Below are 17736 nucleotides of genomic sequence, written 5' to 3'. Positions count from 1 at the left end.
TGCTCACTGTAACTGCCTCCCGGGTTCAAGCAATTCTCCTGCCTCAGCCTCCCGAGTAACTGGGACTACAGGTGCCCGCCACCACCTCCGGCTAATTTTTTGTATTTTTAGTAGAGACAGGGTTTCACCGTGTTAGCCAGGATGGTCTCGATTTCCCGACCTTGTGATCCGCCCGCCTCGGCCTCCCAAAGTGTTGGGATTACAGGCGTGAGCCACCGCGCCCGGCCCAACATCAGAACATCCTAGAAGTAGGAACTGGGTAGAAACGCAAATTCTTGGGCCCCAACCTAACTGCTGAATCTGAAGCTCTTGGAATTTCATCTGATACAAATTCAAGGTTGGCAACCACGGTTCTAACATGCAGGATCTTGGGAGTTGATACAGAGGCCGAGAACGATCTAGGCTGCTTTCCATGTTCCATCATGGCGAGACCCGGCTGAAGTTCCTGCCTTGACCTTCTCGTCCACGCTTCGGACGTGTGGAGCAGCCACCAGGGTGGGCTGGTGGCGTTGTCCTCTTGGGCAGTTTCTTGGTCAGGGTCGTGTCTGCTTGAGGGAAGAGGCGCTGGCCACAGGGCCCTGACTCAGACTCATATTTTCCCCTCAAGAGGATAGAGCCTTAGCAAAGCCGTCGCAGCTGGCTTTGGGGTAATGCTGGCCTCCTTAGTTATGCTGAGCGATGCAGCGCTCCTGAGGTCATTCGGAACGCGCGGGAGAGTGGCCACTCCCGCCCCAGAGGGGGAAGGGTGGCCGGTTTCCAAGTCCGGCTTGGTCAGGTGACCGCGGCGCGGCATACTCAGCGGCAGAAACGGAAGAACAGCGCTCCCGAGGCCGCGAGAGCCTGCAGAGAGGACAGCCAGCCTGCGCCGGGACATGCGGCCCCAGGAGCTCCCCAGGCTCGCGTTCCCGCTGCTGCTGTTGCTGCTGCTGCCGCCGCCGCCGTGCCCTGCCCACAGCGCCACGCGCTTCGACCCCACCTGGGAGTCCCTGGACGCCCGCCAGCTGCCCGCGTGGTTTGACCAGGCCAAGTTCGGCATCTTCATCCACTGGGGAGTGTTTTCCGTGCCCAGCTTCGGTAGCGAGTGGTTCTGGTGAGTGCGCTCCCTTCTGTCTCGTCTGCCGCGCTTTTGTCCCCACCTGCAGCCTCCAGCCACCACCCAGCGGGCCTGGTTCGCCGCCTGGTACTGCCTGCACCCTCGTCGGTTTCACCTCCCACTGCGTTACCCGCGTTTCGCACTTCCGGGTGTCGAATAAGTGGTTTCCGGCCTAAGTGCTTCTGCTGGATGAACAGGGAATTTTTCTTACGTGTGACTGTAAGAGTTTTCAGATACTCCTTGACTCCTCAGCTTCTTCATAGTTGCGCATATTAAGCTGTAGTTATGACACTACAACATCGAGCTACTACAGACATTCATCAGTTTGTGCAAGGGCATCACACGAGCGGTGACTCAGGCACAATGGCCCATGGTTGCTCTGCTGCTACCTGCCAATTTACAGTCGTTCTGCCATGAAGTTATGGTTAAAACATAGTCATGAGCATGTGAAACGACTGTTCATTGAACACCATTGGCTACTTAATGTTAACATTACCCATGTGTGGCTCTAGGAACTTTTTAAAGAGGTTCTAGAATGGTACTCTTAACACAACCCAATTATCATACTGCCGTATGAAAGGTGCTACACAAAAATCTGTGCTTTAGATTTTACTTTGAGATCTATGTGAAAATGTGCATGTAATTTCTTAAACTGTTGCACATGCCTTTTCTGACTAAATGCTACAAGTATTAAGTCCTTCAAAATAGAAATATTTTGTGTGCATATATAGAAACATACACATAATATATTCTTTTTTTTTTTTTTTTTGAGGCATAGTCTCACTCTGTCGCCCAGGCTGGAGTGCAGTGGCACCATCTCGGCTCACTGCAGCCTTCGCCGCCCGGGTTCAAACGATTCTGGCGCCTTAGCCTCCCGAGTAGCTGGGACTACAGGTGCACGCCACCATGCCTGGCCAATTTTTTGTATTTTTTTAGTAGAAACGGGGTTTCGCCATGTTGGCCAGGCTGGTCTTGAACTCCTGACCTCAGGTGATCCGCGGTGGCTCATACCTGTAATTCCAGGACTTTGGGGGCACATAATATATTCTTAAGTAAAACAAGGGAATCATTAAACAGTATTTATTTGAATCAACTATATACTACATAAATAGTATACATCCAAATTAACATACTGTATTTAGTAGACACAATACAGAGTATGAACTATATATTATATTAAAATTACATAGTGTACACGGTACCATGCTCTACTCTAGGGGTAGAAAAATTACACCTCCATTCTGTTAGGGCCTCTATTGGGTCCAAGAATTAAATTGACATTGTGTGACTAAATTATGTGGGGAGGCTTAAAAAATAAATTTTAGCAAGGTCTGTACAGTATTCTACTTCTTGTCTTTCAAGCTTAGGATGTTGCCTTTCCTTCTAGTACAGAATGCCTTTCATACTGGAATTTCATCTTCTCTCCTAAGAAACAGCACAAAGGTCAAAGTGCTCTTCATGCACCTATTTTTCATGTTTCTTTACCTTTAATAATATGCCAGAATAGCATATTTTAACCCTTTCATTACAAAGAAATTGACTACCTGCAACCAGTAACCTTTCTTATTGGTAGGTTAGTTGATGTAAAAAATAAAACTGGGTAAGCTATGGAGAATTATTCATATACTTTAAATAATTCAACTTCTAAAACAGAGACTCTTTCTTCTTATGCCAAAACATAGCTACTTCAAAAAGATGTTACAAATCTTTATTTGCATGTTTTGGGCTGTAAGGAATCTTGAGTGTATTTTGGAAATATTTTAGATTAGTGTGGTACATAATTAACAACTTTCTTCCCCCTAAATTGTATCTTATATTATCATTTTGTTCAACCATGAAGATTAGGTAAAGATATATTGGTACCAAAGAGGATTTGACATTTGTTAACTGAGACTAGTACTATGCCAAAATAAAACAGCTAGTTTTGAGTCATTTTATTCTTTGCTATGAATAACATCATTTTCTACAAATAAACCCATGGTTGTTTTGACCTAGAACAATAAAGATACTTCTCATACTAAACAAAATAGAGAACACATTGCTGATTATCTGAAAATGCATTAACCCTGTGGAAGATTCTTTAATTATCTGTGATTTCCCTTTGTATCCTCTGCTCCTCACTCTCAATTTGACTTTCGGGGAATCAACAGTATAGATGAGTATATGTGACTGTTCTAAATGCCTATTAAAAACCAAATATAAATGATAGACCTTTACCATAAATGCCTCATCTCTCAGCATGAAATTCAAGTCTAGACTGTAGGGGAGAGTGCACGTTCAAATTAGATGGTGCTAGGAGAAATTCCTTATTCTTGTTCAACTTTCTGAATGTCCCAGTTTCTGTTTTGCAGTTCAATTTAAAATGTAATGCCCGTAGTCCCAGCTACTCAGGAGGGTGAGGTGGGAGGATCGCTTGAGCCCAGGAGTTCAAGGCTGTGGTGTGGTATGATCATGACACTGCACTCCAACCTGGGTAATAGAGCAAGACCCTGTCTCAACCAATCAATTAATTAATAATAAATAAATAAATAATAAAAATGCTTCAAGGATTTTAAACCCAACTAAAAGGTATAATGATAGGGGCTTGTTATCTCACATAACAGGAAATTTAGAGGTAGTCGGTTCATTGATGAAATCAAACACATGGGCTCTTTCTGTCATCCTCAGCCTGGGGACTTGTCCCTTCATGGTCACCGGATGGCAGCCAGGCACCAAAACTTCACACAACCCTGCCCAAAGGCAGGAAGGCCAGTGTCTCTTTTCATTAGGAGGGAAACCATTTCCACCGTCCCCAAAGATGGCTTTCCCTCAAGTTCCCTTGGCCAGCATGGATCTCACATCCCTGTCGTAGCTGTAGTGGAAGCTGGGAAATTAGGTAAATACGACTTTTGCGCAGGCAAACAGCGTGCCTGCCACATAGTATGCCCTTCAATTATTTCTTCTTAGCAGAGTCTCCTGATCATCTTGGGAAATAATAGTGCTGATTATGGATTTGCTTATCCTGTAGAAATACTCATATGAAAGGAATGGTGATAGAAAAAGCAGGAGGTGGGTCAGAAATGGGGGTTGCATTTATTTCATGAGGATAGTTATTGCTGTGTTTATCTAAAATATGTAGATGTGCTTTTCCTCATGAAGTCTTGCTTACGCAGTTTAGGGTCAATATGCCATTGCTTAGAATGAATGCATATAGCAAGTAATTGTTGAAGGTTGAGTCATTTATTAAAATAACAGCATCTTTTTAATTTTACTTTTGCCTCCCTTTCTGTCCTGTGCCTCCAAAGTGTTCTCTACTACTGAATATAATAGATGCATGTTATGTTTTAGGCATGTAGTCTTCCTTTTAGAAGTCCTAGTCACTTATGTTACAAAGGACAATGTGTAAAGACACATACTACATGTTGTGATTTAAAAGTGAAGAATTAAAAGAGAATGGGGCTGGACATGGTGACTCATGCCTGTAATCCTAACACTTCGGGAGGCTGAAGCAGGAAGATCGCTTGAGCCCAGGAGTTTAAGACCAGCCTGGGCAACATATGGAAACCACATCTCTGCAAAGAAAAAAAAAAATAGCCAGGTGTGGTGGCACGTGCCTGTGGTCCCAGCTACTCAGGAGGCTAAGGCGAGAGGATCGCTTGAGCCCAGGAGGTCGAGGTTGCAGTGAGCCATGATTCCACTACTGCATTCCAACTTGAGTGACAGAGTGAGACCCTGTCTTTAAAAAAAGAGAGAGAGAATGGGTAGCTGAGTTGCCTAGAATGCTCTAGTTTATGAGCTGAGTGGATATCACAGGGGGATAGGTGGGAAATGAGAGGGGGTTTAGTTTGCATAAGCTGTCTTTAAAGCCAAGTCAAACTGATGGGGAAGTGAGAAAGAGAATCTGGGTCCTATCTGTGTGAGGGGTAAATGGTAAGGGGAGCTGGAACAGTTCTTTTAAATGTGTGTGTATGTGCTGTTTATGCACTCTTTCCTTTCCTCCCCTTAGGTGGTATTGGCAAAAGGAAAAGATACCGAAGTATGTGGAATTTATGAAAGATAATTACCTTCCTAGTTTCAAATATGAAGATTTTGGACCGCTATTTACAGCAAAATTTTTTAATGCCAACCAGTGGGCAGATATTTTTCAGGCCTCTGGTGCCAAATACATTGTGTTAACTTCCAAACATCATGAAGGTAAGTCAATCCAGCCTATGGAAATTGATGACAATGGTTAAGAAATGAAAAGTTGTTTTTTTGGAAGAAAAAACTAAAGCAAGGTCTAATTTTCTCTTAGGAGCAACCATAAGTGGTGACTGGCACTTGCTTATAACTTAGGGACTGCAAGTTCAACCCAAATTGAGAGATGTTAGGAATACAGAAAGGATCATACCCTCCACATAACAGACGAAAGATGGTCACGTTTTGTCACATGTATTTTGAATAATATTTCCAAGATTTACTTAAAGCTGTTTGTTGAAGGGAGTGTGGGTTGCAAGTCAAAGTTCATCATTGGAATTGCACTCTTTCCTTCCCTTTCTCTGTAATGCATCCTGTGAATGCATCATGGGGGTTATACTGCTATAGTCTTGCATCATTACGATACACCTGGCTGCACTTTTTGCCAACTCTTAGATGGCCAAATGGTGCAAATAGTGGATGAACTGACAGTGATGAAAGTGACCCAGATCACCTGGAGGGAAAAGGATTGTGGAACTGTAATGGTTTCCAGAAAAATCAGAGGTGGTAGAAGAATATCTAAACCCCCACATAGTAGTCCTATTTTAATAGAATGGATTCCACCCATTACCACTCCAGTATCTGTAAGGCCAGGGAAGCATTAACAAATTGTTTTTGTTCCAACTGCTTGTTCATTCATTGGTTTCTTTTGCATGATCATCTTTGCCTTGGTATAAAAAAATTTGCACTGGATGTGGTTGCTCATGCCTGTAATCCCAAAACTTTGGGAGGCCGAGGAAGGAGGATCATTTGAGCCCAGGGGTTCAAGACCAGCCTGGGAAACATAGTGAGACCCTGTCTCTACAAAAACAAACAAACAAACCAACAAACAAAAAAACCTAAAAAATTAGCGTGGTGGTGTGTCTCTGTAGTCCCAGCTACTTGGGAGGCTTAGGTTGGAGGACTGCTTGAGGCTGCATTGAGTGGAGATAGAGTCACTACACTCCAGTCTAGGTGGCAGAGGGAGATCCTGTCTCAAAAAAAAAAAAGGAAACTTTGCCTTATTGTTTTCTCCAGGGACAGGATGGGAATAGGAGAGGAGAACCAACACAAAAAATCTGGAATGATCATAGGATATTTTTCCCTTTGGCCACATTCCAGTAGCTTCATGATTTTCTCCTGTAGATATTTATCCTGCTGAGATGAATGTCTATCAAGTGTATTTGCTTGAGAACATGCTGATTTCCTGATGTCTAGGAACTTTCCCAAGCCATATGGCACAAAACGTTACATAGTTTATTTAATAAAAATTATTAATCAAACTGTGAGGAGATGATGTAGCCCACATGTATACATTTTCTGGGACCCATGTTGTCAGATGTTTTCATTGCTTATGGAAAATGCATACTAAGCTCAGGAAGGAAAGTCGCAGTGTGAGTTTACGGTGGTGATATTCAAATGAAGACTCATGTGGTTTTAATACTGACATTAGGGCCTGTCAAGTTGAATAACTTTGAATATGACTTTAGATATCAACACTGCTCTGAAGCTTACCACAGAAATGATAGGAACAAGAGTGAGCTGTTTTAAAAAGCTTATTAAAATGAATCTAAGGCTAGGTGCAGTGGTTCACATCTATAATCCCAACACTTTGGGAGGCCAAGGAAGGAGGATTGCTTGGGGCCAGGAGTTTGAGACCAGCCTAGGCAGCAAAGTGAGACCCTGTCTCTGAAAAAATAGACAAAATTAGCTGGGCGTGGTGGAGTGCACACCTGTAGTCCTAGCTACTTGGTAGGCTGAGGTGTGAGGATCACTTGAGCCCAGGAGGTCGAGGATGCAGTGAGCCAAGGTCGCACCACTGAACTCCAGCCTGGGTGACAGAGTCAGAACCTGTCTCAAAAAAAAAAAAAAAGAAAATCGAAAGTATGAGTCATTCTTAGACTTGTTCTAATTTACCAAGGGTAAAATGTTTCACCAAATGTACCTTATAAATGTTTATTCTCAAAGATTCTTTTAGATTTTAGTGGAATAGTAACAATGTACTTAAGTCGCTAGGCACTGATGAAATTTTTAAGGCTTTCATATTTATTATGTTTTAAGTATTTCAGTTTATATATCTCTTCTAACATTTTTATATAGAACAATCAGTAATCTAAATGCAAATTCCTGTTAAAAACGAACCACTTCTAAGTGTTTGTATAAAGGTATACACTTTTTTTTTAATCTATGTAGTTGGTAGACTATTCACTTTTGGGTAATTTTATTAAAGAGGAAAATCCAAGCTTATGATTTTATAGTAGGATGAGATTACACGTGGTGAGTATATTTTAAAGTATAGAACTATTGGGAAATAGTAGGGTTTTTTTTGCCCCTCTGGTTAAATAATCAGGCTAAAAGAGATTTGCTATACATGGATCACCAGTGTTCTAAGAATCACACTATACATTGTGCACATGTACCCTAAAACTTAAAGTATAATAATAATAAAATTAAAAAAAAGAATCACATTATAATAAAATAAACAATCCTAAAATTAAGCAGTAGACTTCAAGCTTTGGTCTAGAAGACACTAAGAATCTTGCAGGAGTGCATCACAGGATCTTCATGATAAATAGTGGTAGTCATCATTTAGCATGGTACATGTATACGTTCCCATCTTAGTTGTGAGCTGCTATTGTTGATTGTTTATACCTTGTGCTAGCAGTTGGCTGAAGACATAGCAGGGAGCACTGCAGACATGATGCAATCCCTCAAGGACCTTAAAATCTAAGAGGGAAAATACCGGAGATAGATCAAACCATACAGTGATATACCCTGAAAGTAGCTTTTAAAAACCTCATTTAAAAACCTCATTTAAATTCTCACTTCTCATATAAAAGCACGATATATGCCATGAAAAAATGGCCATAAAACAGTCATTTGTAGGAGCAGGTATTTATATATCGCATGTACTATGTGATTTGTTTGGGCATTTGTGTGGGTTGAAATTTACTAAAATAAAGTTGACATGCTTACAAAGGTTTTCACTATAATTTTCTAGGCTTTACCTTGTGGGGTTCAGAATATTCGTGGAACTGGAATGCCATAGATGAGGGGCCCAAGAGGGACATTGTCAAGGAACTTGAGGTAGCCATTAGGAACAGAACTGACCTGCGTTTTGGACTGTACTATTCCCTTTTTGAATGGTTTCATCCTCTCTTCCTTGAGGATGAATCCAGTTCATTCCATAAGCGGCAATTTCCAGTTTCTAAGACATTGCCAGAACTCTATGAGTTAGTGAACAACTATCAGCCTGAGGTTCTGTGGTCGGATGGTGATGGAGGAGCGCCGGATCAATACTGGAACAGCACAGGCTTCTTGGCCTGGTTATATAATGAAAGGTGTGTATGCTATGAGATTGTTGCAGTTACCCTCCACATTCCTAATATATTTCTAACATTTTAATTCCTTCACCTCTTGAAATATTTCATTTTAAGTCATTGGTGGTGTGAGGGGAGAAAATCATTGTGAATAATACTTATTAGATATATCACTATTTACTCAACATAATCAAGGGTAAATAAATCAGGAGTAAAATCCAACTCAATGGTCTGATTTTGAGATCAGACTAAAAATCACAGGATCAAGAACTTTGAAGGTGTTAATTTTGTGGGTCCCCCCTTTTTCTCTCCTACCCTGGTCCTTTATGGCTTCTATTCTGGGACAACTCTGTTTCTTCATCACTATTTCTGATTATGTGCTTCTGAATCACGCTGACTGCTTCTTTTTGTCCTCTTACCTTTTGGTCATCTTTGCTGCCCAGCCAATGTCACCCTTGTTTGTCTCCTCTTTTCCTTCATCGCAGCATTTTCACTTTCTCCAGTTTTTTCCTATTGCTTTCTGGTATGTTCAAGGCTGCCCTATTAGAACAGGGAGTTCTGATTAAACTCCTCCATGAGGCTTAAACTATATGGGCCAAATTTGCATGTACACTAGAAAGCACTGGGTATTGTGCTATGAAGTCAGGCAACCTTCTGCTTGCACTTCCTGGGCCCACAAAGGGCACAAATACAAATATTCTTGAAGAACTCTTGATACTTAAAACAGCAGTGTGTCCAGGTACTCCTTCCAAGGGAAAAAACTGGGAGCCATCACTTCAATTTGTGACTCAAAACTGTCCCCTCTATGTGGCGTGGATTTCCCTCTAAAATATGCCATCTGCTATGATAAGTAATGTGGGGATATTTCACATGACATCAACAGTCAAATTTTCTGAGATTTTTCAATATTAGGCACAATGGTAAGAGAAAGAGAAAGGCTAGACTACATGTATGAGATCATTGAATCATTGAAAAGAAAAGTGTCTTGGGTATAAATTCAGTTTTGGCTACCATTTACAATATGGAAGGGAGCTTAAAATATTCATATAATACTCTTATGAGTGCTGTTTGTGCTGGGTACCGGGCTAAATGTGTTACATAACTTATTTTTGTTCTAATCATAGATGAGGGAATTCATTATTCAGAGGAGTCAGGTAACTTGCTCTAGGTCTGGGAGCTAGAAAGTGACAAAGCCAGAACTCCAATCAACTCAGGTCTGTTTGACTTCAAAACCATGGGCTTTCCACTGTGCTATGCCATGGTCCCTTTTCAGAATTATATTTCAATTACATGTCTTTTCAGTGACATTTCTTTTTGTATAAAAAGCTTATACCTTTTGTTTTAAAAAATTGTATGTTTCATTTCAGCCCAGTTCGGGAGACAGTAGTCACCAATGATCGTTGGGGAGCTGGTAGCATCTGTAAGCATGGTGGCTTCTATACCTGCAGTGATCGTTATAACCCAGGACATCTTTTGCCACATAAATGGGAAAACTGCATGACAATAGACAAACTGTCCTGGGGCTATAGGAGGGAAGCTGGAATCTCTGACTATCTTACAATTGAAGAATTGGTGAAGGTACAGTAAAATGTCTGGTGGCTATTAACATAATATTCTTAATAGTGTGGTCATGTAGGAATTATTTCTTATATGGCTCAATGGCCTATAAATATAGGACATTGTTCTATCCTGCGTTTGTTCTTCTAGGCAGTGACTATATATACATGTATAAATATATAAATGCAACATATTAGCACATTAAAGATGGAATTATTTTATTTATCTAAAAACATTATTCTTAATTTTTTAGCAACTTGTAGAAACAGTTTCATGTGGAGGAAATCTTTTGATGAATATTGGGCCCACACTAGATGGCACCATTTCTGTAGTTTTTGAGGAGCGACTGAGGCAAATGGGGTCCTGGCTAAAAGTCAATGGAGAAGCTATTTATGAAACCCATACCTGGCAATCCCAGAATGACACTGTCACCCCAGATGTGTGGTAAGTCATTCTTGTTACCAAGTGCTCTTTTATAAAGGAAGAGATTTAAAGTTTATCAGACATATAAAGAAGAGTAGGATAAAAAGAGAAATTGGATGAATTCCTACATATACAAAGCACTTTCCAAACTTTGCTTACTCTAATATAAAGAGAACGGGAAGAATTTGCATGTTTTGAAACATTTATTGTTTATCAGATTGAGCTTACATCATTTCTAGGTATCTCCCAGTGGTGGACAAATTTTGGCTGAAAGTACTCAGCTCTTAGAAAAATTGTAAGCCATTCAGACCAATGAAAAATGCTGAATGGTTAGTCTAAAATGGAGACTACTGTTTAACTAGTTCTGTAAATTCTGACTTTTGCAGATGTTGCATCCCATGGAATTAGCAAACAAGAGGTACCTAATGGCAGAGAAAATGTTAGATTAAAAATGAGTGAAAATAGGGAGGGTTCAGGGAAGATGCTTCTCTCTGAGCTTGAGGAGGTTCTGTGTGTCAATGAGTACCTGAATCAGACTCCACAAATATGACAGTTTCTGATATGGTTTCTTAACATATATAAAATAAGATGAGTATTGGCGAAGTTCTAAAAATTCGCTTTCAGTTGCCACCTGAGTCCTGCCTGATCAAATAGGGACCGAAAGATTAGACTAATTGTTCTTCAGTCTACTTGACTTATGACTTAAAACATTATCAACCCATTGAATAAAATGAAGTAAGGCAATCTGGACAGAGCAAATAATTGTGGAATTTTAAAATGTTGATCTGGGAGAAGCCATAATGAGAACTCAGTACCAATCTCTCATGTGACAGAGGATAGTACAAATCTGGTTTTGGAATTTGCTTCTGTACTTACATTTGAATATGAGGGTATCTGATCTGGGACTTCACAATCATTAACCATTATTCTATTGTGTTTATTTCAATAAATAAACATAAAAGCTAAATATTTAATGCGGCTTATAAAGCCGTGAGTCTGGCTCCTACCAACTTCCCTGCCGCTGAGTGGTCCCGCTCTCCCTCCTCACCATAGGAGCCTTCTTCCCCCCAGGTTCTTCGTGCCCACCTTCTTGCAGTCACCTACAGACTCCCAGGTCAACCCTTAAAATCCTTTGAGAGAGCCCTGGCTTGCTGTCCCTGTCCCCAGAACTACTCTTCACATAATTCTTAGAGATTGAAATTTCTATTCACAGTTCTAATTACCTGCACCTCCTGTCTTCTAGGGATCTTGTCCGCTTGACCTTTGTTACCTGTTCCTTTGCATTATCAATATACAAGGTCATATTGGTAATGCAAAGTCGAACTTCTAACTCAACACTTCCACTTGGATGTATAGCATCTTAGACCCGTACGTCCACAACTGAAGTCCTGAGTTTTAAATTTTTGCTGTAGACCAGCTCCACCCACAGTCTTCCCCATCTCAGTTAATGGCAGCTTTATCCTTTAGGTGGTTGTCAGGCCAAAAACCTTGGTGTCCATAACTTCCCTTTCTTTTATAAACATACTTTAGACTTTGCATTACTAATAACTGAACCCCTTCCATGGCTCCAGTTTGAAGGATTCTGCCGTCTACTACCACTTCTTCTTCTATTTTGGCTCACTCTGCATGGCACTTCGGCTTCCAAAGGGATCTATAATCCAGTGATCATACTATCTTTTAATCCTATCATCTTTTCTCTGTCTTTTTCCTTATCCGGGACAGATTCTGTGGCCCATCACTGTAACTAATCTATTGCATACACCCAACTCCTGAACCCTCGTTCCCTCTGCCATACTCACTTGACAGAACATCAACTTTAAATTCAGATCTACTTATTCCATGCCTGCTCCTGGACAGCTAACTGTTAACTATGGAAACACACACACACACACACACGCACCCAGACACATATAATGTAAAATTATCTCACTTTTGGCTTTAAGGTCAACCCTTGTGTCCTGATCCGATTGCAAATCATCGACCCAAGGATTGTTATAGCAATTCTCCCCTTTCACTCAATTTCACTTGCATTTCTAGCGATCTTCCCATTTCTCTCCTTTCCTTTGTAGTAAAACATCTTGAAAGGATTGTTTTCACTTGCTATCTCCAATTCCTTGCTACAGTTTTTCTCTTGAACCCACTCTGGTCGAGCTTCCACCCCCACACTCCAGAAATGCTCTTCTCAAGGCCCACAATAACATCTGCCTTGCCAGTTCCAGTGATGAGTACCCAGTGCTCATTTTCTTAGCTTACTGGCAGTGACTGCCTCAGTTTATCACTGTCTCTCCTGGTGTTCATCGTACCTGTTGGCTCTTCCTTCTTAGTTCCTTTGCTGATTTCATCTCATTTTTCCAACCTCTAAATCTTGAAGTGCCCTGAGGTTTAGTCTTCGGACTTCTATTCTTCTCTATTTATCTTTTTTTTTTTTGAGGGCACTGGTGTGATCTCGGCTCACTGTAACCTCCGCTTCCCGGGTTCAAGCGATTCTCCTGCCTCAGCCTCCCGAGTAGCTATGGGATTACAGGTGCCCGTCACCACGCCTGGCTAATTTGTATTTTTAGTAGAGACGGGGTTTCACTATGATTGGCCAGGCTGGTCTCGAACTCCTGACCTCAGGTGATCCGCTTGCCTCGGCCTCCCAAAGTGCTGGGATTACAGGCGTGAGCCACTGCGTTTATCTTAATGTCCCAGGTGATCTTATCCATTTTCATGGCTTTAAATGCTATATTGATGATCTCCACATTTCTATTTCCAGTGCAGACCTCTTTCTGAACTCCAGCCTCAATAACTTCCTACTCAGCATTTCCACTTAGATGCATAGCATCTTAGACCTGTACATCCAAAACTGAAATCCTGAGTTTTAAAATTTTGCTATCAACTAGCTCCACCCATGGTCTTTCCCATCTCAGTTAACGGCAGCTTCATCCTTTAGGTGGTTGTCAGGCCCAAAACCTTGAAGCCCTTAGTTTCCCCTTCTTTTATAGTCACAGCCAACCCATTAGCAGATATCATCCTCTTTATCTTTGAAATATATTCAGAATCTGACCACTTCTTATCCTCTCTGTGGCAACCCTCATCCTTTTAGTTTCCATTGTCTCGCCCCTGCCTGGATTATTTCAGTAGCTTCTTAATAGGTCTCTATTTCTACGCTTTAACCTATTCACCACAAAGCAATCAGAGTATACTTTTAAATAATAATGCCACTCCCATGGTCACATTTCTCCAATGGCTTCCAGTCTCAGAGAGAAGGCCAGGTCCCATAGATGCTTACAAGGGCCTGTAAAATCTGGCTCCTATCGCCTCTCTGATCTTATCCGCCATCACCCTCCCCCACTTCCTCTCCTTCAGGCACTCTGCCTTCCTTGCTATTGCATCAACAGGCAGAGCACACTCTTGAATTGGGGCTCCTGCACTGGTCATTCTGTCTGGAAGGCTTTCTCCAGACACTCCCGTGGCACTCCTATGGCGCTCCCATGGTTCTCTTCCATGCCACCTCTAAGAAGTCTTCCCTGACTATTCTGTTTAAAATAACACTCCCAGGCAGGCCCCTCCTTTCCTACCTAGCATGCCCTGTCCTTCTAACCTGGCTTGTTTTCTCCATAGCATTTAATCAACACCTGACATATTTGTTCATTCTAATTTCTCCCACTAGAATGTAAGCCCCATGAGGACAAAGACTTTGTTCAATTTTGTATATAGCTCTAAAACAGTGTCCAGCATTTTAAGATTTCAATAAGTATTTCTTGAGTAATTGAATGAATAAATGAATGAAATCCATTTTTTTTTGTCTATAGCATACTTCCCTTATCTTCTTCTTTGCTCCCATTCATCCTTTAAGTCTCAGATTAAATGTTATGTTCTTGGAGAGGCTTCTTTCTGATGTTCTAATCTAAAGAGATCCTTTTGTTATAATCTCTCAATTTCCTTTTCTTTCATGGTGCTTATCAGAACTCACACTTTCATATTAAATTTGTGTGATTATTTAGTGTCTGCTTTCCCCACTCTAGTCTAAGCTCCATAAGAACAAGGACTATGTGTGTTTTGTTTTTTATTGTAACCCTAACACTGAGCACAGTACTAGGCACAGAATTGACACATGCATATCTTGTCTTGTTGAATGAATGAATGAATATAAAAATTTGAATAACACATGTAAAGCCATGAAGCTCTTGCATCCTGCCCCCTTAGATCATCTCCCTCCCCTTTTCAGCTCCATGAGAGCAGTCTGATGAAGACGAATGCTAGCTCAGGAAAATCTTTTCTTCCAAGAACTTCCTTTTGGTCTTGGGGGAGGAAGGTGCTTTTTAATAACACCATGGGGCTATTTTTCCTTCCCTTCTATTAATGGTGACATTGTGGAAGTATCTGTAAAATAATTCCAGATTGTTCCTGATCCATAAATAGTGAAAAACATGGGATGTAACTTGTTACTATGCTCTTTATTTTTTTCTTTTATCCAGGTACACATCCAAGCCTAAAGAAAAATTAGTCTATGCCATTTTTCTTAAATGGCCCACATCAGGACAGCTGTTCCTTGGCCAGCCCAAAGCTATTCTGGGGGCAACAGAGGTAAGAGGGAATTTTACCTTGTTCCTTTAAATTGCTGATTAGAACATCTTGATGCAAACATTAACTTTTAAGGGGAGCCTTACAACTGTTTCTCTTATAATTCATAAAAGTAATTGTAAATGAGCTCCAGCCAAGCGTTGTGGCTCACAGTGTAATTCCAGCACTTTGGGAGACTGAGGCAGGAGGATGTCTTGAGGCCAGAAGTTTGAGACTAGCCTGGGCAACATAGCAAGACCCCTGTCTACAAATTTTTTTTTTAAAGTTAGCTGAGCATGGTGGCACGCACCTGTAGTCCTAGTTACTCAGGAGGCTGAGGCAGGAGGATTGCTTGAGCCCAGTAGGTCAAGACTACAGTAAGCTGTGATTGCACCACTTCAGCCTGTCTCTGAAAAAATAAAATAAAATATAATAAAATAAAATGAATTTCACCAATATCAGTGTTTGGTCAAAATCTTTGAAACTTTTTGTTTCCCAGAAAACTAAGCTGATAAAACAACTACAGTATCTCTATGCATATCACTGTAAAAGTAGACATTATTCTTCACAGTCATTCTACGTTGTTCAAGTTCATTGCATGCATCCAAAACGATTCTTCTCATAAAACTAGAATTTGGATGCTTTCCCTGACACCCCACCCCAGAACATATCTGAATACAAGATGTCATGACTCTACTATTTTATGTTTATAAAACATTTTGGAGAAAGTTAAGAGATTAATCTAACTGTTGTAACCACCAGATCTGGCATTGAGTTCATTCTGATATATTTTGTAACTTATTTTTTTTTTAATAAATTATCCCTTTGGAGGTGAATTGTCCATATGGGGGTTCTGCTTGCATCACCTTTCTGCATTTCGTTTCTAATACATGTGGTTGATGAGGCAGAAAGAAGATGAGTTCAAATCTAATGTTTAATTACAGCTTAGTAGCCCAGGTATGATACTGATTATATTTTTATTTTATCTATGTTCTTTTTGGTGCCAATTAACATCATCATTTAAAAGCTCATGGGCTTTGTTTTCATATTGATCCACCTGAGAAGCAAAGTTTTTGGTTCAAAATAACCCCAGAATATGTAGAGAACTTATTTGAATTTGCTTAGTATAGTAAGACTAAGAATATAAAACAATTACAGTAACAATTGATCAAATGTATGTATTATTGATTAGTGGAGGTTATTAGAATATCTGGGGGAGGAACGCTGAGTAGATACTTGGGCAGACTCTGGTTTCAGAGCTATTTCCTGCTCCTGATCCTCTCTTCAGCATTTTCTCCACTCTGACACTCCATTCAGCCTTGAAAATTCTCCTTCCCCAACCCCTGCACACTTTTATTTCCCTCTTGAGAGTAAAATAGAAGCAAGAATATAGAGGCAAGATACATATACTCAATTGGATGAAGAGTGATTGTGAATCACTAAATAAAGGTAAAAATGAATCTCTTGTCTACATTTTTTTTTTTGAACTACTAATCAGTCCTTCCCAGTAGAAAGTGGGTGAGATAAAGAGATAAATTTGGAGACATTTGCATGTATGTTTTTAATTTCAGGTGAAACTACTGGGCCATGGACAGCCACTTAACTGGATTTCTTTGGAGCAAAATGGTATTATGGTAGAACTGCCACAGCTAACCATTCATCAGATGCCGTGTAAATGGGGCTGGGCTCTAGCCCTAACTAATGTGATCTAAAGTGCAGCAGAGTGGCTGATGCTGCAAGTTATGTCTAAGACTAGGAACTATCAGGTGTCTATAATTGTTAGCACATGGAGAAAGCAAATGTAAAACTGGATAAGAAAATTATTTTGGCATTTCAGCCCTTTCCCTTTTTCCCACTAAATTTTTTCTTAAATTACCCATGTAACCATTTTAACTCTCCAGTGCACTTTGCCATTAAAGTCTCTTCACATTGATTTGTTTCCATGTGTGACTCAGAGGTGAGAATTTTTTCACGTTAGAGTAGCAAGGAATTGGTGGTATTATGGACTGAACTGAAAATTTTATGTTGAAGCCATATCCCCCATGATTATATAGTTATGCATCACTTAATATGGGGATATCTTTCTGGGAAATGCATTGCTAGTCATTTTTTTTTTTGTGCCAACATCATAGAGTGTATTTACAAAATCCTAGATGGCATAGCCTACTACACACCTAATGTGTATGGTATAGACTGTTGCTCCTAGGCTACAGACATATATAGCATGTTACTGAATACTGTATTCAATAGTAACACGGTGGTATTTGTATATCTAAACATATGGAAACATAGAGAAGGTACAGTAAAAATACTGTAAAATAAATGGTGCACCTGTATAGGGCACTTACCACGAATGGAGCTTACAGGACTGGAAGTTGCTCTGGGTGAGTCAGTGAGTGAATGTGAAGGCCCAGGACATTATTGAACACTACCAGACTTTATAAATACTGTATGCTTAGGCTACACTACATTTGTAAAAAATGTTTTTCTTTCTTCAATTATAAATTAACATAAGCATACTGTAACTTTACAAACTTTTTAATTTTTAAAACCTTTTTGGCTCTTTTGTAATAACCCTTAGCTTAAAACATAAACTCTATGCAA

General features: G+C 40.4%; 1 protein-coding gene and 1 long non-coding RNA gene across 2 annotated transcripts; one reads left to right on the top strand and one right to left on the bottom strand.

Annotated features, from left to right (window-relative positions):
* The first annotated feature begins 781 nt into the window (after nucleotides 1-781).
* On the top strand, nucleotides 782-17074 carry FUCA2 (alpha-L-fucosidase 2). Its single transcript, NM_001133680.2, is given in 7 exon segments — nucleotides 782-1090; nucleotides 5079-5266; nucleotides 8289-8628; nucleotides 9975-10185; nucleotides 10418-10608; nucleotides 15048-15156; nucleotides 16704-17074. Coding segments are annotated over 7 exon segments (1398 nt in total). The 5' UTR covers nucleotides 782-872; the 3' UTR covers nucleotides 16845-17074.
* Nucleotides 5338-16708, bottom strand: LOC129060091 (uncharacterized). The gene is made up of 4 exons (XR_008526503.2): nucleotides 15443-16708; nucleotides 9027-9147; nucleotides 7940-8014; nucleotides 5338-7138 (listed from the first exon to the last, which is right to left on the bottom strand). It is a non-coding gene; the product is annotated as an uncharacterized LOC129060091 (long non-coding RNA).
* Nucleotides 17075-17736: the final 662 nt, after the last annotated feature.

This window comes from Pongo abelii, chromosome 5 (assembly GCF_028885655.2).
Source record: "Pongo abelii isolate AG06213 chromosome 5, NHGRI_mPonAbe1-v2.0_pri, whole genome shotgun sequence".
Lineage (NCBI taxonomy): Eukaryota > Metazoa > Chordata > Mammalia > Primates > Hominidae > Pongo > Pongo abelii.
This window is presented reverse-complemented; position numbering and strand designations above follow the sequence as displayed.